Genomic DNA, 27,055 nt, shown 5'->3' with positions numbered 1-27,055 from the left:
TACCAAAAAAAGCAATACAAACACATTGTTGAATGTTTTAAAAATAAATGTAAGTGAAAAAGAAAAATCACCCTTAATTCCACTTCCACCACTCAGAAACAGAGACTGCTAACTAGTATATATTCTTACAGTTTTACATCTGTCTATGCATACTATATATTCTTTTAAAAAATCAGATTGCTGAGCCACTGGGGTGGTTCAGTTGGTTAAGCATCCAACTGTTTTGTTTGTTTGTTTGTTTGTTTTTGTTTTTTGTTTTTTTTTACAGAGACACAGCGAGAGAGGGAACACAAGCAGGGGGAGTGGGAGAAGGAGAAGCAATGTGGGGCTCCATCCCAGATCACTGGGATCATGACCTGAGCCAAAGGCAGATGCTTAACCGACTGAGCCACGCAGGCACCCAAGCATCCAACTCTTGATCTCAATTCAGGTCTTGATTCAGAGTTGTGAGTTCAAGCCCACTGTTGGGCTCTGCCCTGGGTATGGAGCCTACTTAAAAATAAGTAAATAAATAAAATGAGAAATAACAAATCAGACTGCCATGTTCATACTAGTGTTTTTCAATTAATATGTCCTAGATATTTTTTCATGTCCTCAAATTTACTTGTTCTATTTTCCAATATCATTTCAAATGGTTCCATAACATTTTATTATATGAACCTATTTCATCAAGTTGGGGCATAAATAAGAGAAATATTTCATAAATATTCATATTAACTACTCAAGTCCATCTGAAGTAACAAGAAATATAGTATTTCTCTCTCTCCGGTTTGTCCTTCTCCTGGAATTGTCAAAGCATACAAGGACTTCCTCAAAAGGGCTGGTTTATCCAAGCTAGGTGACAGATGAGAGCACGGGTCTGTTGTCACATCATATATATCCCTGTGGAACCCGGTCCTGGACATTCTCAACATCCTTGCCCACCACGGCAGTGATGTGATTTCCTCAATGGTCCAGACTTACAAGGGATCTCTAAGGTAGTTCTCCAGTGGAGAAAAACCCCGATTTTCCAAAGTGCCTAGAATGGAAGAAGCTTCCAGTCCCAGACACACCAACCAGAACCCTGACAGCTTAGGGCCTGGCACTGAGCTTAGATGGTCTGTCAAGCCTCCCACCCCCAGTGGACCTCACTCAGAACCATCTCAATCCATCAGGGGCGGGGGAAAACCATGTTAGGATAACCTTTCCTTTTGGAGGCTCTTTGCCCCATGTGGATTTGCCCACTTCCTTTTTGGCAACCATTCTTGAGAAGTTTAAAGAGTTCTCTCAAATTCCTTCTCTGCACCTCAACTTCTCCCTGGCCTATCATGCGTTCTTTTACTTACCTCTCACATCAGAAACTATCCTTCCTTTTCCTCCAGACTAATCTCATGTCTTCAGTAAGTTGTTGGGGCTGCTTCCTTCCCTCCTAAATCTCCTGTCTTTATTTATTAATTTTTCCTTCTATATCTGCATCTTCAACCTCTCCCTCTTTGCTAAGTCCTTTTCCTCCCCAGAAAGACAAATCTCTCAAGTGTAGAAAACTAACAAGCAAGTAAACCCTCCTCCAACTTTAATTTCCTCCAGCTATGACCCAGCTGGCCAAACTTCTGAGAAAAACAACCTACTCTCATTGTCTTGACTCCTCAACCCATACAATATGGTACCATGGACATCATTTGCTGAGGCCACTTTCTCAGAAGTCACTGTCATCAGGGTCACCCTGTGTCTCAAGTCGCCAGAAATAATCCTGGTTTGCCCTTGCTGTCCCAGCATCTTCTTAAGCGTGCCGGTTTAAACCTTGTATTATGTGGTCAGCTTACTGCTCACCAGCCACAACCAACACAACCCACATTTTCATCACAGTCATTTCCCCCCAAACTCCAAGCAACACCGACCTCTGTTGACTGTGCCCTTCTTGAAATGTCTTTCTCTGGCTTACTTGACCCCCCCCCCCCCCAGCTAGTTTTCACCTCTCCCTTCTGTGTGCCCTCTCTCATCCATATCCACCATATTCACTTTCCCTCCAGATGCTGGAGTTTTGTAAGGTTCTGTTTCTTTCACTTAGCATCTAATCTTCTGAATTTCACCCACATCCACAGTCTCAGAGCATCATCTCCGCCTTCGCCCCTGATTCAGTGCAAATCTAAAGACTTCTGGGAATCATGGTGGCTTAAATGCAGGTTTACAAAACTACCCTCCCCCAACTTGACAGAAACTAACAAAAAGAAACAAAAATGAGAGAAAAAGCTGCACCAGGGCTGAAAGCATGGCATGATTTCCCTCAGAAACAAAAGAAGATTTAAATAGAGACAGACCTTCCTCTTGGAAGGAAAGACGCGGTGATATAAAGATATCTATTCCCTCTGGGTTCACTTGTAAATCCAGTACAATCCTAATCAAAATACCAACATGATTTCTAACACAATCAAATAATTATATAGTTAATCGTGCAAGAAAGAGCTAGGAGAATTCTAAAAGAGATGAGCAGTAGAGGAAAAAGATTCTTTTATTTTTTTTTAAGATAATAGTACGTTACAGTAATTTGGGGGGGTTGTGGTATAGGAACAGGAATAGGAAGGAAAATCATGGAATAGATACAAACTCTAGAATATCTATGTCGGTATATAAAGAAATGTACTGTATGAGAAAAGGGACATTGTTAATGAATAGGGGGAGATGGATTATATATGTATATGAAGTATATTTGATAAGAAAATGTAAATGAGTATTTTTTGAGCTGGGGAAAAGTTCTTGAAGTGTGCTTTCTAGGTCAGAGATCATAAAAGGAAAGGTTGACATGCTTCACTATATAAGAAATGAAAATTTCTGGGTGGTGCAGTTGGTTAAGCAGCTGACTCTTGATTTTGGCTCAGGTCATGATCTCAGGGTTGTGAGAGTGAGCCCCCCATGTCACCCCCCCCAATTGGGCTCCAAGCTCAGTGGGGAGTCTGAGGATTCTCTCTCTCCCTGTCTCTCTCTGTGCCTCCTACCCCCCCCATACACTCTCTTGCTCTCTCTCTCTCTCTCTTAAGTAAGTAAATACATCTTTTAAAAAAAGAGAAAATTTCTGGCATGGCAAACACTCCATACAAGTGCAGGGATGAGTATTTGTAGCAATAAATGATAGAAAAGGGAATGCTCTTCCCCATATAGGAAGTGCTCCTTCAACTCCATAAGACAAAGATCAAAACTGAATTGAAATGCGAAAAGGGGATTAAAAGAGTTTGGGAATCATTTGTTGCTTAATCAGCCACCTTGCATAAAGGCAGGGAAGGAGTTGTGAGCTAGAAGAACAATGTAACACCAGTGTTATCAGACCCTCCCAGTCCGGGACTATAAATAAAGTTCCATTAACGTACATCACCCAAAGTTCCTGCTGTTTCTCTTCTGGCTCCTACAAGACCTCTGCCCTCTTCCTCCTCTGCCACAAGTATTTCTGGGTGTTCCAAAAAGGGAGCCCACATATGCTGAAGCATCACCCTGTCAGCCACAATCCCCATATGGCTTCTTGGAAGTTCTTCTCTCCCAGTTCAGTGCCTGCTGCCAGCAAAGCCACTCTACCAGTGACCCACGTGGGACTACAGCTCTGCAGAGGTGCCCCTTTTCCAATGTTCCCAAAGCCTCCCTTCCCTGGAACCAGAGGGCACTGGGCCCCAGGTAGGGGTGAGGAGCCCAGTTTTCTCCTTTGCTCAGTGTCTGGCCTCCCTGCTAACATCAAGGGGATTGACCCAACTCAAGAGGAAGACAGAGGGGACAGAGAAGGAGGACAAAAAGGGACTGCTTTGTTTCCTAATGGCCACAAACCTGTTGGGTTAAAGCAATACACCTTGTTCTCTCACAGCTCTGGAGGCCAGAAGTCCTGGAATCAAAGTGTTGGCAGGGCTGTCCCCACTCCAGAGGCTCTCAGGGAGAATCTTTCCCTCACCTCTTCCAGCTTCTAGAGCTACGTTCTTTGTGTTCCTTTGCTCATGGCCCCTTCATCCATCTTCAAAGCCAGCAGCATAGCATCATGCTTCAGTGGCCACATCGCCCTCTCATTCTGTGTCAAATCTCCCTCTGCTTTCCTCCTACAAGCACACTAATGATTGCTTTCAGGGCCTCCCCAGCCACACCAAAATAATCTGCCCATTTTCAAGATCAGCACTCACATCTGTGAAGTCTCTTTTGTCCTATACAGTAACATTCACAGGTTCCAGGATTACAACTTGATTATCTTTGGGTACAACCGCTCAGATCGCCACTCGGCGAGACGCCTTCTTATCATTCTCCAGCCTGCTCATCTCCTTTCTTCTTAGCCCCCAATCTCCTTCCCCAGCTTAGGAGGCTATAGCCCCCCTGAATATTTATAGATGCAGATAATACCAGTACTGGATGCTGTCTACACCAAGAGTGTTCAGAGGCCCAGCCTGGCAACCCACTGCCCTGTGATGGGGGGTCAGGTCACCAATCTTGGGCATACATGGAAACTGGGTGGCAGGTCAGGGCTACAGAGCTAAGCTTCTGAGAAGGTCAAAGCACCATGTTAACTGGCCCCCAAAAGAGTCACCAGCAAAGGGAAGGCTTGGGCCCCAAAGTGGCTGGAGCTGCTCTTCTCTGGCCCTGTGGTGAACCTTGCCTGTGTCCCCACTCAGTGCTGATAGTGGCAGCATCTTCATATTTACTACCTTGCCCCTCTGTCATCATCACCATTGCCACTACTTCCCCAACTTGAGGTCTCAACTCAAGGCTGGAAAGAGCTGAGTACTAGACATAGGTTCAGGCTGGCATCCAACAGTCAACACAGGAAGACAGCTTACACCCTGACGGGAAGGTCCCCTGAGCAGGGGCAAACATGACCCTGAGATGGGCAAACATGACCAACCTTCCAGGAGGCTGGAGAAAGGGAGCATTGGGGGATGGTTTCTGCATCCAAGGACTGCCTTTAAAATGTGGTAGGCAGTGTTTTAAATGTACCACCCCACCATAATCACCGACGACTAATGTCACCATAATTACCAGGCAGCTATTAATAAGAGTGTAACCGTCACCGCAGGCAGAAAGCCTAGGAAAGTGCCTGAGGATAGAGTGCCAGGGAAAGGAGGGCACTATTGAGAGGGAAGGCTGAAGAAATAATGGTGACCAGGCCAGTAAAAAGCCTATTTGCCATTATCCTAGCCCAGTGGAAGTCATTAAATAGTCTTAAGCAGACATGTCCCAGTTACATTTTGGAAAACCACTCTGGGTGCATCATGGACAGTGGATTATAATAAGGCAAGGCTGGAGAGGGGGAGGGGCAAGGCGGCGGCGGGCGGCGGAGGAGGAGACCTAAATATCATCGGATCCCAGGAGTTCAGCTAGATAGTTACCAAACCATTTCAAACACCTACAAACGCAATAGGAAATCAAAGAGAAGAAGAGCAGCAATTCTATGAGCAGAAAAGCAACCACTTTATGGAAGGTAGGACAGGTGGAGAAGTGAATCCAAAGCGATGGGAAGCTAGACCATGGGGGAGGGGCCAGCTCCAGCAAGTGGAGGAGCAACAGAGCACAAAATCAGAACTTTTACAAGTCTGCTCCACCAAGGGACGTTGCCCCAGAGGCTAAGTGAGGGGTGGAGCCCTCGCAGGGACAGTGTGGTCTCAGAAACCTCAGGGTCACAGAAAGACCAGGGGTGTGTGAGTGCAGCAAAGCTCCCAGGTATAGGAGCAGGGAAGCCGGATACAGAGATGGAGCAGAGGCGGGGCTCTCAGCTCAGTTACCTTAAACCGTGATCTGAGGCAAAGTCCAGCCACTGTTTTTCCAGCAGTGACCCAACAAGCAGCAGATCCATGGAGACTCAACTTCCTTCAGGTGAGTGCAGGTGCAGGAGCTCATGGCAGGAATCTGCTGGGTTTGGAGACTCCAAATGGGGACGTGCGCCAGAGACAGAAATGCTCAGTCACAGCCCGGTGAGCACAGAGTGTGGCTGGAGACCAGGGAGATGGGAGGGATTGACTGCTTTTCTCCAAGGTGCACTGAGGAGCAGGGCCCCGAGCTCTCGGCTCCTCCAGGCCGAGATTAGGAGGCCGCCATTTTCATTCCCGTTCTCCAGAGCTCTACGGAAAGCATTCAGGAAAGCTCCCAAGCCAGTGCGAACGCAAGGAGATTACTTAGCCTGGACCCTGGCAAGGTGCGGCACAATTCCGCCTTGGGCAAAAACATTTGCGAATCACTGCAACAGGCCCCTATGCCAGAAGGTCAGCAAGAACATCCAGCCAAAACTAAGTTCATTGATCAATGAGAACTGCAAAACTTCAGAGCTACGGAATACAGCACATAGAATTCATGGCTTCCCCCCACCCCATAATTCTTTAGTCTTTCAAAGTTAAATTTTTAAAATTTTCTTTTTTTCTTATTCTATTTTTTATAATTTTCCCTCTTACCTATTTTATCCTTCTTAAACTATTTTATCTTATCACTACCTTTTTTTTTTTTAAGATTTTGTTTATTTATTTGACAGAGATCACAAGTAGGCAGAGAGGCAGGCAGTGAGAGAGAGGCAGAAGCAGGCTCCCCGCGGAGCAGAGAGACTGATGTGGGGCTCAATCCCAGGACCCTGAGATCATGACCTGAGCCAAAAGCAGAGGCTTAACCCACTGAGCCACCAGGCACCACCTTATCACTACCTTTTAAAAAAAATCTTTTAAAATTTTCATTGTTATAGTCATATTCTGTCCCTTCATTGTATTTAACCTTATTTTTTGTATACATATAGGATTTTCTTTCTTTAAAATTTTGGGATACAGTTTCTTCTAACAGATCAAAATATACCCTAAATCTAGTGCATGGCTTTGTTCTAGTCTCCAGCCTGATCAAATTCTTTCATCTTTTTTTTTTTTTTCAATAACTTTCTATTTTATCAACTTCTTTTTTAGGACCTTTTTAAATTTTCATCTTTACAGTCATATGACATCCCTTCATTGTGTTTACCCTTATTTTTCTATATATCTAAGTTTTTCTTTCTTTAAAATTTCGGGAGGCAGTTTCTTCTAACAGACCAAATACACCCTGAATCAATCAAGTCTGTGGCTCTGTTCTATTTACCAGTCTAACATATGTATATGTATATATATATATATACATATATATATATATAGTTTTATATACAGTTTTATATATACATATATATATAGTTTTATATACAGTTTTCCCCCCTCCTTTCTTCTTTCCCACCCCCAGTTTTGGGTCTCTTCCGATTTGGTTAGTGTATAGTTTTCTGGGGTTGTTGCTACCCTTTTTGTGTTTGTTCACTCATTCATCGATTCTTCTCTGGATAAAATGACAAGGCAGAAAAACTCACCTCAAAAAAAAAAGAACAAGAGGCAGTATGAATGTCTAGGGGCCTAATCAATACGGACATTAGTAAGATGTCAGAACTAGAGTTCAGGATGACGACTATCAAGGTGCTAGCTGGGCTCAAAAAAAAGCATGGAAGATACTAGAGAATCTCTTTCTGGAGAAATAAAATCCCTTTCTGGAGAAATAAACGAACTAAAATCTAAACAAGTGAAATAAAAAAAGTTATTAATGAGGTGTAATAAAAAATGGAGCCTCTTATTGCCAGGATAAATGAGGCAGAAGAGAAATTAGTGATATAGAAGACCAAATGATGGAGAATAAAGAAACTGAGAAAAAGAGAGATAAACAACTACTGGACCACAAGGGGAGAATTCAAGAGATAAGTGAAGCCATAAGATGAAACAATATTAGAATAATTAGAGTCCCAGAAGAAGAAGTAAGAGACAGGGGGCCATAAGGTATATTAGAGCAAATTATAGCAGAGAATTTTCCTGATTTGTCAAAGGGAACAAGCATAATAATCTAGAAGGCACAGAGAACCCCCCTCAAAATCAATAAAAATAGGTCAACAACCTGTCATCTAATAGTAAAACTTACAAGTTTTTCTCAAAGAGAAATCCTGAAAGCAGCTCAGGACAAGAGGTCTGTAACACGCAATGGTCGAAATATTAGCAACCTATCCACAGAGAGCTGGCAGGCCAGAAAGGACTGGCATGATATATTCAGAGCACTAAATGAGAAAATATGCAGTCAAGAATACTATCCAGCTAGGCTGTCATTGAAAATAGATGGAGAGATAAAAAGCTTCCAGGACAAACAAAAACTAAAAGAATTTGCAAACACCAAATCAGCCCTACAGGAAATATTGAAAGGTGTCCTCTAAGCAAAGAGAGAGCCTAAAAGTAACAGACCAGAAAGGAACAGAGATAATATACAGTAACAGGCACCTTACAAGCAATACAATGTCACTAAATTCATCTCTTTCAATAGTTATTCTGAATGTAAATGGGCTAAATTGCCCCATTCAAAAGACACAGGGTGTCAGAAAGGATAATAAAACAAGACCCATCAATATGCTGTCTGCAAGAAACTCATTTTAGACCCAAAGACACCTCCAGATTTAAAGTGAGGGGATGGAAAACAATTTACCATGCTAATGGACATCAAAAGAAAACTGGGGTGGCAATCCTTATATCAGATAAATTAGATTTTAAGACAAAGACTGTAATAAGAGATGAGGAAGGGCAATATATCATACTTAAAGGGTCCAACAAGAAGATCGAACAATTTTAAATATTTTAAATATCTATGCCCCTAACATGGGGGCAACCAATTATATAAACCGATTAATAACAAAATCAAAGAAACACATTAACAATAATACAATAATAGTAGGGGACTTTAATACACGCCTCACTGAAATTGGACAGATAATCTTAGCAAAAGATCAACAAGGAAATAAAGGCTTTAAATTCATGGAAACAAATGACAATGAAAACATAACTGTTCAAAATCTTTGGAACACAGCAAACGTGGTCCTGAGAGGAAAGTATATAGCAGTACAAGGCTTTCTGAAGAAACAAGAAAGGTCTCAAGTACACAACCTAACCCTACACCTAAAGGAGCTGGAGAAAGAACAGCAAAGAAAGCCTAAACCTAGCAGGAGAAGAGAAATAATGAAGATCAGAGCAGAAATCAACGAAATAGAAGCAAACAAACAAACACACACACACACACACACACACACAAAACAGAACAAATCAAAGAAACTAGGAGCTAGGTCTTTGAAAGAATTAATAAGATTGATAAACCTCTGGCCATACTTATCAAAAAGAAAAGAGAAAGAACCCAAACTAGTAAAATCATGAATGAAAGAGGAGAGATCACAACTAACACCAAAGAAATACAATTAAAAAAACATATTATGAGCAACTATACACAAGTAAATTTGACAATCTGGAAGAAATGGATGCATTCCTAGAGACATATAAACTACCAAAACTGAACCAGGAAAAGATAGAAAACCTAAACAAACCCATAACTAGTAAGGAGATTGAAGCAGTAATCAAAAATCTCCCAACAAACAAGAGCCCAGGACCAGACAGCTTCCCAGGGGAATTCTACCAAACATTTAAAGAAGGATTAATACCTATTCTCCTGAAATTGTTCCAAAAAATAGAAATGGAAGGAAAACTTCCAAACTCATTTTATGAGGCCAGCATTATCTTGATCCCAAAAACAAAGATCCCATCAAAAAGGAGAATTACAGACCAATATCCTTGATGAATACAGATGCAAAAATTCTCACCAAAATACTAGCCAATAGGATCCAACAGTATATTAAAAGGATTATTCACCGCAAGCAAGTGGGATTTATTCCTGGGCCACAAGGTTGGTTCAACATCCACAAATCAATTAATGTGATACAATACATTAATAAAAGAAAGAACAAGAACCATATGATACTCTCAATAGATGTAGAAAAAGCATGTGACAAAGTACAGCATTCTTTCTTGATCAAAACTCTTCACAGTGTAGGGATACGGGGTACATACCTCAATATTATAAAAGCCACCTATGAAAAACCCACAGAGAATATCATTCTCAATGGGGGAAAACTGAGAGCTTTCCTCCTAAGGTCAGGAACATGGCAGGGCTGTCCATTATCACCACTGCTATTCAACATAGTGCTAGAAGTCCTAGCCTCAGCAATCAGACGACAAAAAGAAATAAATGCATCCGAATTGGCAAAGAAAAAGTCAAAGTCTCACTCTTTGCACATGATATGATACTTTATGTGGAAAACCCAAAAGACTCCACTCCAAAACTGCTAGAACTCATACAGGAACTCAGTATAAGTGTCAGGATATAAAATCAGTGCATAGAAATCAGTTGCATTTCTATAAACCAACAGCAAGACAGAAGAAAGAGAAATTAAGGAGCCAATCCCAATTACAATTGCACCCCAAACCATAAGATACCTAGGAATAAACCTAACCAAAGAGGCAAAGAATCTGTACTCAGGAAACTATAAAGTAGTCATGAAAAAACTGAGGAAGACACAAAGAAATGGAAAAATGTTCCATGCTCATGGATTGGAAAACAAATATTGTGAAAATGTCTATGCTATCTAAAATAATCTACACATTTAATGCAATTCCTATCAAAATACCATTAATTTTTTTAAAAAATGGAACAAACAATCCTAAAATTTATATGGAACCAGAAAAGACCCCAGATAGCCAGAGGAATATTGGAAAAGAAAACCAAAATTGGTGGCATCACAATTCTAGACTTCAAGCTCTATTACAAAGCTGTAATCATCAAGACAGTATGGTACTGGCACAAAAACAGACACATAGATCAACGGAACAGAATAGAGAGCCCACAAATGGACCCTCAACTCTATGGTCAACTAATCTTCGACAAATGGTCAACTAATCTTCGACAAAGCAGGAAAGAGTGTACAATGGAAAAAAGTCAGTCACTTCAACAAATGGTGTTGGGAAAATTGGACAGCCGCACGCAGAAGAATAAAACTGACGTTTCCTTACACCACACACAAAAATAGACTCAAAATGGATGGAAGACCTCAATGTGAGACAGGAATCCACCAAAATTCTTGAGAAGAACACAGGCAGCAACCTTCGACCTCAGCTACAGCAACTTCTTCCTAGAAACATCACCAAAGGCAGGGGAAGCAAGGGCAAAAATGAACTATTGGGACTTCATCAAGATCAAAAGCTTTTGTACAGCAAAGGAAACAGTCAACAAAACCAAAAGACAACCAACAGAATGGGAGAAGATATTTGCAAATGACATATCAGATAAAGGGCTAGTATCCAAAATCTATAAAGGACTTATCAAACTCCACACCCAAAGAACAAATAATCCAGTCAAGAAATGGGCAGAGGACATGAACAGACATTTCTGCAAAGAAGACATCCAAATGGCCAACAGACACATGAAAAAGTGTTCTACATCACTTGGCATCAGGGAAATACATATCAAAACCACAATGAGCTATACCACCTCACACCAGTCAGAATGGCTAAAATTAACAAGTCAGGAAATGACAGATGTTGGCAAGGATGCAGAGAAAGGGGAACCCTCCTATACTGTTGGTGGGAATGCAAGCTGGTGCAGTCCCTCTGGAAAACAACATGGAGGTTCCTCAAAAATTTGAAAATAGAGCTACCCTACGACCCAGCAATCAGCTATGGGATATTTACCCTAAAGATACAAATGTAGTGATCGAAGGGGCACATGCACCTGAATGTTTATAGCAGCAATGTGCACAATAGTCAAACTATGGAACGAACTAGATCCCAGATGTCCATCAACAGATGAATGGATAAAGAAGAGGTGGTATATATATACAATGGAATAGTATGCAGCCATCAAAAGAAATGAAATCTTGCCACTTGCTGTGACATGGGTAGAACTGGAGGGTATTAAGCTGAGCGAAATGAGTCAATCAGAGAAAGACAGTTATCATGTGATCTCTCTGATAGGAAGAATTTGTGAGGCAGGGCAGGGGGTCGTGGGGGAAGGGAGGGGAAAAAATGAAACAAGATGGGATTGGGAGGGAGACAGACCATAAGAGACTCTTGATCTTGGGAAACAAGCTGAGGGTTGTTGGGGAGTGGCGGGGAGGGATAGTGTGGTTGGGTATGGACTTTGGGGAGGGTATGTGCTATGGTGAGTGCTGTGAATTGTGTAAGACTGAAGATTCCCAGACCTGTACCCCTGAAGCAAATAATACATTATATGTTAAAAAAATAAAAATAAAAAATAAGGCAAGGCTGGTGGTAGGGAGGCCAGTCAAGGAGACTGCTGCCATAACCTGGGCAAGAAATAACCTGGAGTTATGTTAGTGGACACAGTAAGGAGTAGATGTATTTGAGAGAGATTTATGGAGGAGAAATAGCAGGACTTAGGGATTAATTGGATATGGGGGCTGGTGGCAGGGCTGGTGGTAGAAGGAGGAGTCAGGAATGATGCCCATGTTTCTGGCTTCAGCCACTAGAAGGTTAGTGGTGACATTCATTGAGTGGGCGGGGAAGGAGTCTTTGGAGAAGAGTGTGTGGAGTGTGAGGTGCTTGTGAGACATCCAAGATGCCATTGAACAAACAGGTCTGGAGCCCAGGGGAGAGGTCTGGGCTGAGGACATGGATGGGAACCAAACCCAAGGGCCTGGGTGAGAGTGTCTGAGCAGAGAGATTGCATGAAAAGAGAAAGCACATGTAATAGAGTCAGGAATGATACCGAGAGGTGAGGTGTGGGCAAAGAAGGGAAACTGAGGACTGCCAGAGACGTAGAGGAAATCAGGAGAGTATGTGTTCCTGGCCAAGGGAAGAGGATGTTTCCAGAAGGGGGAAGTGGTTAGCTGCCTTACATGATGCTCAGATGACAAGAAAGGGAAGGGGGGAAAGGTGGATCTGGGTAAGAGACTGAAGACACAGGGGTAACAGAGCCTGATCGCTGTGCGCTAAGGCACAAGAGCAAGGGAAGCCCTCCCTCTCAAGAAAATTAGATGTGGGGGGAAGGAGAGAAGAAGAGAGTGGGATTCAAAGAGGACCTTTTGGGATTGAAGGGATCTGATCAGGCTTAAATGCTGATGGGAAGGATCCTGTAGGAAGAGGTCGAATGCTTGGGAGAGTGGTCACTGTTGCAACGGCATGAGGACAAGGCAGAGAGGGAAACAGTGGGATCACCAGGCAGCACTGAGGCACATTAAAGACCATGAACTTGAGGAAGCGCCTGTCAGGGCAACCGTGTGATTTTCTCTGGCCGCCTTCACAAGGCTGCTGTAGGCTGTACATGGTAGGTCCCATCCAATTTGTGTACGAGGACCTCCTTTTCACTGGAGAAGTCTCTGGCTTTGAAACTTCAAAATACATCTGACATGATGGCAGGTTGTGATTGAGAAAGCCGTCAACGGTGAGCGAGAGGGTAAGACACTGCGTCAGACGTACCTGCCTGCAGACCCGGGCTCTTCCTCCGCCGTTTGGAGCTTCGGTAAGTTAGTGAGCCTCGTTAGCCTCGTTTTAATCATCTGTAAAATGGAGATAAGACCACTTACCTGACCAGGACTCCAGCAAGGGTTACACGAGCAGATCAGTGCTAAGCACTGGGCGAGGCACCTGGGACAGAACTAGCTCTCCATAAATGTCAGTGGTCACCGCCATGGATTGTTTTACTCGAAAACAAATCGGTGTTTTATTCGTCACGCTAGCACCCACACACCAGGGGAGCGGTTGATCGTGTGTGAGGAAGGTGTGTTCCTTATTCAGTCAGCGGGCTGTGCTTGGGGGCGCTGGGGGGCTCCAAGACCGCTGGTCATAGCTCCGAGTCTCACAGGGATTCTCAGTCCATCCACACCCGCTCCAGACTCCTTCTGTGATCCGGCCTCTCCCCTGAGGTGCCATTACCAAGGAAAGCGAGGCCCGGAAGCTTACCCACGGACACACAGGAACTCCTGGCAGGGCTGCTGGGAACCGGCCTCACTCAGCCCCTCTCGCTCTCCTCCTGTGGCAGCTTCAGCCTGTTGGCGTTTCCACAAGTGCCTGGGCCTGGCTGGGCCCATGTGTTTGCTGTGTTGCTGCTGTCACCGCCAACTGCTCTGTCAACCGTGGGAGTGTGGGCCTGGGCTCCAGGAGCTGTTGTCCCAACTCTGATTGTGGTTCCAGGCTTAGTCACATTTCTGTCCCAGGCTCTCTCATAGTCCCTGTCTCAGCCTCTGTCACAACCCCTGTCATAGCCCCTGTCACAGCTTCTATCACAGCCTCTGTCACAGACTCTGTCACAGCACTGTGGCAGCATCTGTCACAGTACCTGTCACAGCCTTTGTCATAATACCTCTCACAGCCCCTGTCACAGCCTCTGTCACCGACTCTATCACAGCCTCTGTCACAGCCCCTGTCACAGCATCTATTGCAGCCCCTGTTACAGCCTCTATCACAGCCCATCATAATCTCTGTCACAGTCTCTGTTGCAGACTCTGTCACAGCCTCTATCACAGACCCTATTATAGTCTTTGTCACAGTCCCTATCATAGACTCTGTCATAGCCCCTTTCATAGTCTCTGTCACAGTGTCTGTCACAGCCCTGTCACAGCCTCTATCACCCTCTCCCTGACACTGTCTCCGCTCTGGATCCTGCAGTGTGGCCTGTGGGGCACAGCTCTCATTACCCAGCGGAACTGTCTTTCTCTGGAAGGCATCCAGTGAAAGGCTCATGTAATAGCAGGTTATCCTGATGTGCAGGGCTCGTGGGAGGGAGGCTGGGCCATGGGGCCCGCACAAAAGATGTGCTTTGCAGGGAGCTGGAGAGCAGAGCTCCCGGACTAGCTGCCAGCCAGGGCTGTGGCTCCTGCTATGGCCCCACAGGCATCGGGTCCAAGCCCTTCCCTCTGGCAGGGGACTAAATGGTTTTGTGTCACTGCTTTAATCTCCTCGACCCCACTGTGAGCTTCCAAGAGTAGGGACTGTGTCATTCTTTTCTTGTCCACTTACTACAGAACTGAGTACAGGCCTGGGCTCCCAGGGTTGTTTGTTTGTTGTTTGGTTGTTCCCAAAGTCCTGGCTCATCAGGTCTAGTCATGTCCGATCGCCACCAGAACCAACCTACCTTTGGGTCCTGGTGCTCACCCCCAACTGCCAGGGCTGCCATCCTCCAGACTGCTGAGCCATCCCAGGGATGGGCTCCCCTTTCCCTCTTTAGCTCACACTGTGCCCTTCACCTGGCATGGCCCACCTCTCTGCTTCCACTTTCCCAAATCACACATGCCTTCTGCAAAAGCCAGTTCAAGCGGGACCATCTCTCCCTGTTCCCCTCCTCCATGTCCTTCCTCCTCCTCCCTCTGCTCTCCAGCCACTTGGCCACATCACATGACCCTTGTCCCTGGCTTCTTTACAAGAGTCTCTGTCTCTGTCTCATTCTTGTCACAGACGGCAGTGGCCGAAGATTAGGGGTTGGATCTTTCATGTGATATAGTATGTCCTCCACAAGCCATCTAGATCAATAAACAGGTGAATGGTTGAACAAAACCAGGAATGATGTGAAATTGGGTAAGAAGAATGAGTAGAGGAGTGAGGGAGAGGACAGTGGGCATGGCAGGGGGGACTGCAGGAACAAGGCTTGGCCAAAGTGGGGAGCCCGGCATTAGTGGGGATTGCAGGCTGAGCCCACTCTCTAAGGCCCCCAGTCCTCCCCACAATCCACCCCCCAGCCCCCACTTCGCCCCGTTTGCCAATTCTCTGCCACCTCTTCCTCTTCTCCCTGGCGATCCTGTGTCTTCCTTTCCCTCCCTCACTCCTCTAGCCCAGGCTGTTGAAACCATCCCATAGCCCCTGTCTGAACTCACTTCAGCTCTGATATACGGTGAATTCCAGACTTGGGACAGAGGAGTCTCTGGCACTTAGCTGCTTGGCAGCTCGGCTCAGCCAGCACCTTGGGGGCCTCCCCCCAACCAAGTGCCTCACTCTCCAGCCTGGCTCTGAGTCCAGGTGGCCCAGACGTCCTGGAGCCCTAGTGGGACACAGAGACAGAGTCCAGGCCTGCCTGGGCTGTCAGCACATCTTTCTTCTTCCTCCCTGGGAGGAGAGGGGGCATGATGTCCTGGCCTGTGCCCTGGCCAAGTCCCAAGGGAGCAGCTGGGAGTACAGGATGGGGAGAATGGAGAGATCAAGGGCTGGCCTGGAAATGAAAGGGCTCTGGGCTCTGCCAGGCTCTGGGCACTCACAGGTGGGGTCCTGCACAGGGGCAGGGACTGCAGAAAGGGACAAAGCCATGGCTCACACTCCCAGATCCTAAAGAAACCAGGCAGAGCTGAGAAGAAAGCAGATGGCAAACCCAACAGGAAACCGAGCCTGTAGGGACTTTCTTTCACTAGAGCCTTAATGTCATTGGGGGAGGGTGGGCATGTGGGTTCCCAGTAGTTTCTGCAGCCAGACTCTGCGGGTGAGGGTATTGGGAGGAGGGGGTCAGAAGGACCCAGTACCCTCCTTCTATTGGGACAATAGCCTTTCTCATAAGGTCAGCTTAGAGCAACCCCTTAGTGGTGGACCCTTTCCCTAGGCCAATCCTTTGGCAATTCCTCATTTACCCCACAGAGAATGCAGCAGGCCTCACCCCCGCCAGGCTGTTCCATTCACTGCTTCCCCCATAAGAAACACACACACCACTGTATAGAAAATCCAATTCACTTTATACCTCCTCCAGGAAGTCCGCCTTGACCACACTCAGGAGCACCATTACTCTGAGCTTCTGAACCACTTACTCTGATCCTTGATTACAAACCTCTGGAATGGTCTTTCACCACTGCCCATCTAGGGCATCTCCCTGTCTTCTCGGCCTCCATCCATTTGTGGCTGTGCTCAAGCATGGGTACCAAGGCTTGGTCAAGACCAGGTGACTGATCTTTTCTCGCCACACATCTACATACAATTGGCCTTGTTCTCTACATTCCTTCCCCCTTCCAGTTTCTTCATGGGGAAGCCCTGAGACAGGAAACCTGAGGGAATGTAGCAGAGTCCAGTATTCCTTCTTGGGGCCTCGTCCCCAGGTCAGGCTTGATTCCAGCCCCTAGAGCAGACCTGTCTCAGAGCAGAGCAGAAGGTGTCCTGGGAGGACCATATCTACCCTAAACGGAAAGATGAATTTGCACTGGTGTATGGTGGGGAAACTGACAGTTTCCTCTGATCCCACTTAGACAAGTGCTCCTCCCAGAGAGAAGAAAGTATGCCTCTGGAGACTCAGCCAAGACTTAGCAGGGGCAAAGAATTTGAAGAAAAGAATCCTGCAGAGCAAGACATCACTTTTGTCCCAACAGCAATTTTTAAGACAAATATATGATCTAAATTGGATTCCAAAGGCCAAGTGTTTCCTCCTTGGGCAACGGCCTCCATTGGCTATTGCAAGTTTTATTCACTATTCCATTATTCAGTGTTTATTGAGCACCTACTACAAATGAGATGTCATACTCCATGCGTTCATTCTCTCAGTCTTCACAATAACTTAGAAGGCAGACATCATTAAACCCATTTTACACATGAGGAAAACTAAGGCATACACAGGCAGTAAAGGACAGAGAAGTACTTAATCGTGTTTCCCAGTCACATGTTCTATTGTTTACAGCGGGGAGCCCCAGACTTCTGGAATTCACAGACCAATAACATTTCAAAACTGATTTTTGGGAACAAACACGGGATCCCATGCCAACTTTTTATTTAGCCAAGGACATAAAAAATACCATCTCTTAGCACTATGATTTCATAAAAGGGCATTTCAACACAGAAAATGTGGCAAGGATATAATGTTAGAATAAAGACAGACTTCTAAGAAGGACAGTTGACAACCTTACCCTAAAATATCCTACATTGTTCTCTCCCCCCGCTTTTTGTTAAATTTCAAGCAGAATTGGCTAAAACCTTGGCATTACACAGTGTGGGAGCCACACCCCTACCTCCACCGAGCTGCCTCTTTAAGCAAGAACGATGCCCTCAGCCAGCAAGCAAGTAAACTTTCAGAATTTCTCAACCCCCTTGGTTCCCACCAAATAAGTTCTGAGACTGACCTATAATAATCAGCTACATCTCCACCCCACTCCCAGCTGGTCTTCTGAATTTAGTATCCCTTCCAGGGAAGGAAAGCCCATCTTCCCCAGCCCCTTCTCTCTTAGACCCAGATTTTTTCTCAGTTTGCATTCCAGGAACACCCAGGCCCCCGGCAGCCCTGCAGGAAGCACATCTGTTTCCCAGAGACACTCAGTTCCCCACGGAAGCTGAGAGCCATAGGTCTGTCTATGTCAGTCCAGAGGCAGGGCTTTCCCCTTGCGGGAATCTCCAGGTCCTGTCTACTGTGTTACCAGATGAACCTGAATAGACCCCAGGCTTTCTAGGCAGCACGGCAAATGAGAAGGCATGAGACCCGGCTGGAACAATGGCGAGAAGACAGAATGTGGGAGCTCCATTTTTCACGGTTTCTCTGCTTCAACCAAACCAGACTCAGAACCAGCTATCCTCCCTCCTGCACCTGTGCCTGCCCTCCACCCCACCTGTGTGAGTCAGCTGGGTAGCCGAGAAGAGCCTGACCTGTGGGGCCCTTGCCCGGAGGTCCAGCTCCACAGCTTTTCTTGCTGTGAGACATTTGGCAATCACCTCCCTGGGCTTTAGTTTTCTTGCTTGCAGGTGGGAGGAAGAATGTCAGGTAGAGCCGCTGAAACCATAAAATGGTCTGCAAAAATTTCATGTGGTTTAACAGATGAAGTGTAAACTGTAAGGTGCTAGATATGTGTCTCTTGTCAAATCTGACCCCTTCTTCCAGGGAGCCCTCCCTGACTACCCCAGGCTCAGCAAGGTCTCCCTCCTCAAGTCTCTCATGGGTTGAAGCCTGTTTTAGTACACATTTCTTTCCTATCTTGAGTTTTGTCCTCTTTCCTAAGGATGAGTCTAAGATTCCCCACAATTGGGGCTGGGCAAAGGCTCAGTTTCTTCCTCCTCTACCGGCCACAGCTATCCTCCAATAGGGTTTTCACACAGGGGAGACAGGAGAGGCCAGTGTCATCACATGCCTGCTTTACCTAATTGTCATTTTGCACCCAAGAGCAGTCCTATGCGTGGTTCTAACGAAATTGAGGGTAGGTGAGGTGCTAGAGGGAGCGGATTCCAAGGACTCTGGCCCCTGGCCACCCTACAGCAGCAGTATCCCAGCAAGCAGAACCTCAGTCATATCCTCCGTCTACTTCAAGGATCCCCTTCCGTGGCATTAGCTAACTTCCAGAGTTGCTCATGCATAGTTTACTTTTATTGATCTGCTCTCTGTCCCTCCTAGTGTTGGTGCTGAGGACCCTGAGATGAGTCAAATCTGTCCTGCCCTCGGGGAGCTCAGTCCTGTTGTGGACACAGACTGCTCTGTGTAATCAGTGCCCAGACTGATGGGAGCTCATGGGCCATGGGGACTAAAAGGTGGGACATGGCCAAGATTTGGGCGGCTGGCAAGGGTGCCTAGAAGAGAGGATGCCCTTACCACGGGTCGTTGGGAAGCCTGTTGGGGCTGACTTCCTGAAGCTGGCGTAGGGCAGACTAGCTTCTGGCTGTGTCTAGAAGCCCAAAGAAATGAGTTAAACAGAGGTCTCCTCCAATGGCTGGCACATCAGGGCAGGCGGGGCTCCCAGCCCGTTAAGAACACTCCTTCTCAAGGAGACCCAAGGACATTCAAGGATTAGGCCTCCAAGCATCTGTGCAGTAACTGTCAGCTCAGAGCTGCTCAAAAGTAGAAATGCCAGCTAGCGGTGATGTCATCACCCTAGTCATTCCCTCCCTCCCCATGGGAGGTCCTGTGGTCCAGTGGGTAGAGCAGAAAAGCCCCTGCCAGACTCCCTCCTCCCATCTTGCTTCCAAAATTTCTGCTCTGAATGGGGTGGGGAGGTGGTCCCAAGTGGGCTCAGAATGAGAGTAAAAAATCCTCTGAAGAAAAACTTCATGCAATTCTTCAGAGATGGCAGGGCTAGGGGACCTTTTTGTCCCCCTCCTGTCACACTTTGCTGAGGGTCTACTTCCAACCTTCCCTGGTTAACCCTTTCCCTCTAATGCCTCATCCCCATTTTTGAGCTAATCTGGGATACTGGCTCTGACAAGATCTGGGCCATCTTGGTGGCCCGCAGGCTAAGGAGAGGGGATCTGGCAGTCCCACCTGTGCGGGTGGGAGGTGTCAGGCTGTCCTGGGGTGTGGAGGGGAAGAGAGAGGTATCTCTGGCTGAACTGGTGGGGTTTGTCCATAAACCCGGAGACCATACACAGAGAGAGAGCACACACAGCTGGATGGCCTGCTGGCCCCCGGGTGGGGGTGGGGAGCGGACTCGAAGGGGGAGGGGATTCTACAGCTGCTTGGGGCGGGGGGTAGGGGGCCTAGGTGGAGCGCAGCGGGAACTCCTCTAGCGTTTGTCCACATAGGAGTGTCACAATTTGGATGGGAACCCAGATAGCTAGCCCTAGAGTGCCAGGCCGCCCGAGCAGCTTGCCTATTGGCTCGCCGCTGCAGCCCCGCTGGTCTCAGGAACCCCCACTTGAACCACCCGCGGAGAGGTGCGCTCGGAGATCCTACCCCGAGTCCGCTGTGGGCGCATTTCCTCGAAGTCTTACCTCGAAGGGCTGGGTCTCACCCGTGCGCCTGGTGCCTCCCGGAGTTTTCCCCACGCCCTCCTCGCCCGGCTGCTGCGAGGCTCCGCAAGGGAAAGACCGGCGGGGCTTTATCCCCCGCCGGTGTCACAGGAAAACCCCGGGAGCAGCCCAGAGGCAGCGCATTTCCTGGAAACCCCCCTCCAGGCGCCTGGCTGAGAGGCCTGGGGCTCCGCATCCGGACAACCTGCCCGTCTCCCCAGAGGCGGGTCGGAGACTCAGCCGAGAAGCTGAGGAAAGGCGAGCCTAGAGCTCGGAGGAGAGATCGGGAAACCCCGTCCCCCGCCCCTTCCCCCCCTCCCAGTCTTGGGTGGAAATTCGCAGCCCAAGCTGGAATCCTAGACTTGGGGCGCGCTCCCAGCCTCGGCCAAGGAAAGGTATTTGAGGGTGTAGGATTAAGGACGCCTCCGCAGCCTCTAAGGTCTGGCGAGGGTCCACCCTGCGCTCCTGCGGGGCCCGCCCCCCGCCCCTTGCCCCCTCCCGCTCCGGGCCCCGGGCCCGCGCGCGGCTGCTCCTTTAAGAAGCCCAGGTAGGCAGGCCCGGCTGCGGGAGCCGCTCCTATGGCAACCCGCGAGCTGCGGCGGCTTCATGAATATTCCGGGGCGCGGGAGCCGAGCGCTGCCGGAGGGCGCTCCGGGGGAGGCGGCCGCTGATGTAAGCCTGGCGGGCCGCTGGGCTCCGCTCGGCTGTGGCTGGAGCCCCGGGACTGGCCGGCCGGGCTCGGCCAGAGGAGGCGAGGCGAGCTCGCAAGCGGCTGGCTACAAAGCCAAGGCGGCGGGACAGACTGACAGCCAGCCGGCCCGCGGGACGCACGCCCGGGAGGCGCGCGGGTCGTGCGCTCTGCGCTCCAGAGCGGTTCTCCGAGCGCCGCGGCCGCAGCGCCGCTTCTACCCGCGCCCATTGTTCCCCGCGGGGGCGGGGCGCCTGGAGCCGGGCCGCGCGCCGCGCCCCCGAACGCGGGAGGGAGAAAGGGAGGGAGCGCGGGGTCCCCGCGCCCAGCCCTGCCCGGGAGGAGGCGCAGCGCGGCGAGCCCGGGGACCCGGAGCGGGACTGGGAGCCTCCCCGCGGCACCCAGCCTGCCCAAGCATGGGCGCCTGAGGCGGCGCGGAGCCGGCGGCGAAGGACGCGTCCCCGCGGGCGGACTGACCGGCGGGCGGACCTGGAGCAGGTCCGCGGCGCCGCACCCGCGCCCCTGCCCCGGCCGGGCCCCGGCCCCCAGCGCCATGGACAAGCTGCCGCCGTCCATGCGCAAGCGGCTCTACAGCCTCCCGCAGCAGGTGGGGGCCAAGGCGTGGATCATGGACGAGGAAGAGGACGCCGAGGAGGAGGGGACTGGGGGCCGCCAGGACCCCAGCCGCAGGAGCATCCGGCTGCGGCCGCTGCCCTCGCCCTCACCCTCGGCGGCCGCGGGCGGCACGGAGCCCCGGGGCGCGGCCCTCGGGGCGGCGGACGGCGAGGGGCCGGCCCGCGGCGCGGGCAAGTCCAGCACCAACGGCGACTGCAGGCGCTTCCGCGGGAGTCTGGCCTCACTGGGCAGCCGGGGCGGCGGCGGCGGCGGCGGCGCCGGAGCGGGGGGCGGTAGCAGCCACGGGCACCTGCATGACTCCGCGGAGGAGCGGCGGCTCATCGCCGAGGGCGACGCGTCCCCCGGAGAGGACAGGACGCCCCCGGGCCTGGCGGCCGAGCCAGAGCGCCCCGGCACCTCGGCTCAGCCCGCAGCCTCGCCGCCGCCGCCCCAGCAGCCGCCGCAGCCGGCCTCCGCCTCCTGCGAGCAGCCCTCGGTGGACACCGCTATCAAAGTGGAGGGAGGCGCGGCCGCCGGCGACCAGATCCTCCCAGAGGCCGAGGTGCGCCTGGGCCAGGCCGGCTTCATGCAGCGCCAGTTTGGGGCCATGCTCCAGCCCGGGGTCAACAAATTCTCCCTGAGGATGTTTGGCAGCCAGAAAGCCGTGGAGCGCGAGCAGGAGAGGGTGAAATCGGCCGGATTTTGGATTATCCACCCCTACAGCGACTTCAGGTAAGGAGGCCGATGCGATCCTGTGGGTTCCCTGAGCGGTCGTAGGCATGCTTCCTTTCTCAGCCCTGCCTCTCAGCCGGAGTTAACTTTCCTTCCTCGCGCGCGGGGAGCTCCGAGAGATGTGGGGCGCCTCTAGGCACCAAGACACCCCCAGACCTCTGCCTGCACCGCGCTGGGAACTTTTTCTGTGTTTCAGGCTCCAGTCCTCGCCCTGTTGGGGTCTGGGCCGCATTAGAGGCCAGCTGAAAAGGGGTTCTGAGCCTGGCCTAGCCCTGCAGACAGCCGCGAGTGGGCTCTGCCACTTTAAGCCACACTTCCCACCTCCCCGCGCTGGGCTGCAGTCAGGGTGGCTATCCTAGAGGCAGTTCCAGGCCATTCCGCCTGCTGAGCAGGGCCACGAAGGGAGACAGACCTCTTGGCAGAGGTGCCAGCTCCTTGGGCACTGACCCCAAGTGTTCACATCTCCTTCTGGTGCCCTGGGAAGCTGCAGCTGGGGAGGGAGAGCTGGGTCCCCTGGAGGACTGAGGTGCAGGATAAAAGCCCTCCATGCCCACCTTAACCCTGGGTCCAGACCTTCATGGCAAGTGGTGGGCCAGGAGCAGACATCCCAGGTGCCTGGCATCAGGACCAGCAGGACAGGATGACCTTGCTCATAGTGGTCAGGGAAGATGCCTGGTGTCCTGACTGATGAGCAGCTGGTCTCTGACCTCAAGTTCATCCAGTGCCCCATCCTCACCCCGGAGGCCCAAACTCCAGTAGCTACTAGGACTCCCTGGTTCAGTCATGGGTCCCCAGACAAATGGTGTGACTGTCAATCAGGGCGAGGGGCCCTGCCCCCTCCCCCAGCCCCTGAGTCAGATGCCACTGAGGAGCAGGCAGCACTCGGGGCCTGTGGGGGTATCTGCAAAACATGAGGTTGGTGATTGCCTCTGAGGTTGAATAAGGGATGCCCCCCTATCCCAGTCAAGGTCTTGGGGTCCCCCAGCACCCACCTGAGTTTTCCTGATACATCGGACTGAAGTGAGGGTCTAAAAAACGTTACCCTTTAAAGCTGAGTCTAATTCATTCTCCGCATCCCCCCCCCAGCCCTGTCCCCTATTTCGCTCCTTTCCCTGCCTACCCTGCTTGCCTGCCAATATAAATGAGCATTTTGCCAACCCAGAGCCCTTTTTGCAAACTCCAGGGAAGCTAGGTTTGTAATGAGAGCAAAGCCATTTTCCATCCAATGGGAGAGATTTCTCATGCTGGGAGTGACCAGTCAGGCAACACCCAATGGCTTAAAATAGTGGTGACCAGAGCCCCCACCCCACCTTCCTTCCTCCCTCTCTTTCTTTCTTTCTTTCTTTCTTTCTTTCTTTCTTTCTTTCTTTCTTTCTTTCTTTCTTTCGAGGGATGGCTCTTCATAACCCTAATATCGAGCGTTCCCTTTCCAGGAGTGTGGGAGGCCACAGGATAAACAGACAAGCATAGTCTTCAAGTTGCGTGAGCCAATGTGGGACCCTCCCACCAGGAACTGTGGCTGTTCCCCAGGACCAGGTTCCCAAAGTGTGGGCTCCCCTCTGGTCAGTGCTAGGACTTAAGGCTTCCAGCCTGAGCTAGGAAGGAGTGGGCAGGAGTTGTATATCCCGCACCATTGGGGGTCGGGGGTGGGGTGTTCGGGGATGAAGGCTGGGCTTCCCTTCCCCCCTCAGAACTCCCTGGAGGTGGTGGCAGGCAGGCTGTGCCCATCTCTACCACTTGAGGGCCTTCAGAGGCCCTCCCTCCCCTTGCTCATCTCCCCACTGTTTTGGTTGTCGGAGAGCCTCTGGTCAGGGTTCTCCTAGCCAACCCCATCACGTGGAATGGTGGCGGGGGGTGAGGGGCCAACCCCAAGCTCCCCAGCCTCCACAGACAACAGGCTTTGATCGAGCACCTTCTGGGAACTGGGCCTTGTCTTCCCAGTTCTCCCTTATCCTGGATGGTGAAGGATTAGGACAGGGTTGATTGCCTCATGGGAATCTCCCCGCCTTCTCCATCTTCCTCTGCCCATTTTGGCTGTCTGTCCGCAGTCCCCCTGCTGCAGACTCTCTCACTAACTGCAGGCTGCCCCGGACACGGCAGGGGCGGCTGGGGGCTGCGCAGTGGTGGGGATCGGGAGGGGTGCACGCAGCAGGATTGATAAATGGGCGACAGGATAAGGGGTCAGACTGGGCTTTGAATCTGTGCTTGTACCACAAGCAGCAGAGACAGGTAGCTGGAAGCCCACATCTCTGGGGCTGGGTGGAGTGTAAGAAAAGAAATCCAAGAAAGACCAGCTATGTGTGTCTGGAGGGGCAGGGGTCAGACCTCTAGGACAAAACAGCTGCACCAGGTTAAAGAGGCAAGGGCCTGGCTGAGTCTTCTAAGCTTAGGAAACCCACCACTCAAACTGGCTTCACCCCCACCAACACCCCAAGCAGAGTTTCAGCCTCCGGCCAATGGGCCTCTGCGTGGAGCCCATTCCCACTGCCCAGCTCAGCCTCCCAAGAGCTTTTGCAAGCCCTGCTCAGGCCAGTCGAGGATTTATTCATCACGCTGATGGGCAGGAAGCATTGATCCTGCAGAACTGGTTTAATAAAGAATCGCCAGCAAACCATGATAGATTGAGTTTGCGGTTTGGAGTTCAAGGCTCACTGTCATGGGCTGCTTCTGGCATCTCCCGTTCCTGGGGGAGGAAGGTTGGATGCCTTTTCTGAGGGCCCAAGTGGACTGTGCTCTGAGGGATCTGCAGAACCTGGGCCATGGCTAATAAGAGGATTTTCTGGGCTCTACAGGCTAGTCTGCCCCCTCCCCCCCACTCCCTACCCCCTCACTTCCCAGTTGCCTTTTAAAATTTATATTTAAGGTTTGGTGAGGGAAGAGGCCAGGACACACAGCCCCTCAGGATGGTGCTCCCTGGGCTCCTGCCCAAGGCTGGTTGGGCTCTTGAGTCCCAGATGGTTCCTTCCTTCTGCATGAGCCATGTCCTGGGAGCCCAGAGTGGCACTGGGAACCCCGAACAAATAAAACATAGTGTTTTTCCAAAGAGAGAGGAAAGGAGCAAGGGATCCGAGTGAAATGTACCTGGTTTTGTTCCCAGAAGCCTGTCAGGCTTTCAAGTGTTGGGCTCAGGGGGTACGCCTGGGTGTGCATATGGCTAGGTGTCTGTCTGAGCAGGTGTCTTGGAGCTGCGTGGGCGGACTGGGGGCTGGAAGGGAAGTCCCCATGTGGGATGTTCGTGATGGAGTACTCCTGTGCGCCAGACTCTATCTTGGCCTTGAGAGGGGAGGCAGACAGAAGCTTCTTCCCTCTCTTCCCTCTGCTCTTATCTCTCCTAGCCTGAGCCTTCTGAAGCTGTGAAGAAGGGAAGGGAAGAAGTGTCCTAAAGGGTCCTTTCCTTGGAACAGAAAGCGCTGGACCCTGAGATCATGGAACCTGGGCCAGTGGCCTGATAAGTCCCTAACCCTGACTTCTGGAGCTGGCCTCCAGCCCCAGGCACTGACACTGTCCCACTTCACATCGCTTGCCCAGCCCTCTCTGCTATGGGGCTCTGCTTGGGTTATGAGCCTTCTCTGAGCCTCAGTTTTCCCACCTAGCAAAATGGGAATCCTTTTGCCCACGTCAGACCTGTACACCCGTGGTCACCCTGTGGAGGCAAGCAGCTCCAGGGCACTGTCTGAGCCCAGTGACTCTGCTGGGAGCCACACCACCCCCACTCTCACTGCCTCCTTCCCATAGTCCTGGATGGACCACATGGGCCTCCGTCCTTGGCTCAGGTCAATGCTTCTGAACCTGTGTCAGGGACCTAAGTGAGAACGTGCAGGAAACTCTAGAGTGTCTATGGAGAAAGATGCACGTATATCCAGACACAATAGGACGCTGAGTTTCTGGGGTCTGTGGACTCCCTAAGTTGAAGACCATGTAGCTCATGAACCCCACTCTAGCTAGACCATCCCAGAAAAGAGTGCCTGGTCTGGCAGGGGCAGGTGCTGACCAGCTCCCTGGGGCTGTCTGTAACCTGAGGCCCCGGCCTCCCACTGCTGGCTGGCAGGATGGGCATGAAAATGGAGCAGAGTTAGATGCTGAAGAAGGTAGTCTGGGGACTAGTTAGTTACTTTTCTCTTTCCTCAGTCCCACACCCAGTGGACTCCCCTTCAAATCGGGCTGGACTGTTTGCATAGGAGGTGGTGAGGAGGAAGGAGGGAGCAGCCCAGCTCTGGGTTGGTGGCTAGGGGGTGGGGTGGTGGCGGTCTTTCCTGGGGGCCATTGCCCAAAAACGTGGCTTCTGCTCTCAGGAATGTGGGTGCTCACGCTGTCTGTTGTGTGGAAAGCCAGGCCCAGAGAGGAGCTGCAGGCTTTGCGGTGCTGGGGGCGGGGGAAGGGCGCCTTGGTGCAGAGGGGAATTCCAAGGTGAGCTGCCTGGGCGGTGCTGGCAGCGGGCACAGTGGGCAGCAGGATTCTCCAGTGATGAGGATGTGCTCCCCCTGATAAGCCTGGGCTGGTAGCAAAGGCCAGCACCCAGCTTGGGGCAGAGGTGCTCCCCGGATGCGGGGTGTACAGA

The 27,055-nt window shown here is 50.2% G+C and overlaps 1 protein-coding gene across 1 annotated transcript in view; it reads left to right on the top strand.

Moving 5' to 3' along the window:
- Positions 1–21,703: 21,703 nt before the first annotated feature.
- HCN4 (hyperpolarization activated cyclic nucleotide gated potassium channel 4) overlaps positions 21,704–27,055 on the top strand; it is a 41,236-nt gene continuing 35,884 nt past the window's right edge. Inside the window, exon 1 of the mRNA XM_032865007.1 lies at positions 21,704–22,497. Coding sequence (XP_032720898.1) covers positions 21,704–22,497 — 794 coding nt within the window. The remainder of the gene's footprint in view (positions 22,498–27,055) is intronic.

The sequence above is a fragment of the Lontra canadensis genome, unplaced genomic scaffold, assembly GCF_010015895.1.
Source record: "Lontra canadensis isolate GAN:19392208 unplaced genomic scaffold, GSC_riverotter_1.0 scaffold28, whole genome shotgun sequence".
Taxonomy (NCBI): domain Eukaryota; kingdom Metazoa; phylum Chordata; class Mammalia; order Carnivora; family Mustelidae; genus Lontra; species Lontra canadensis.
This window is presented reverse-complemented; position numbering and strand designations above follow the sequence as displayed.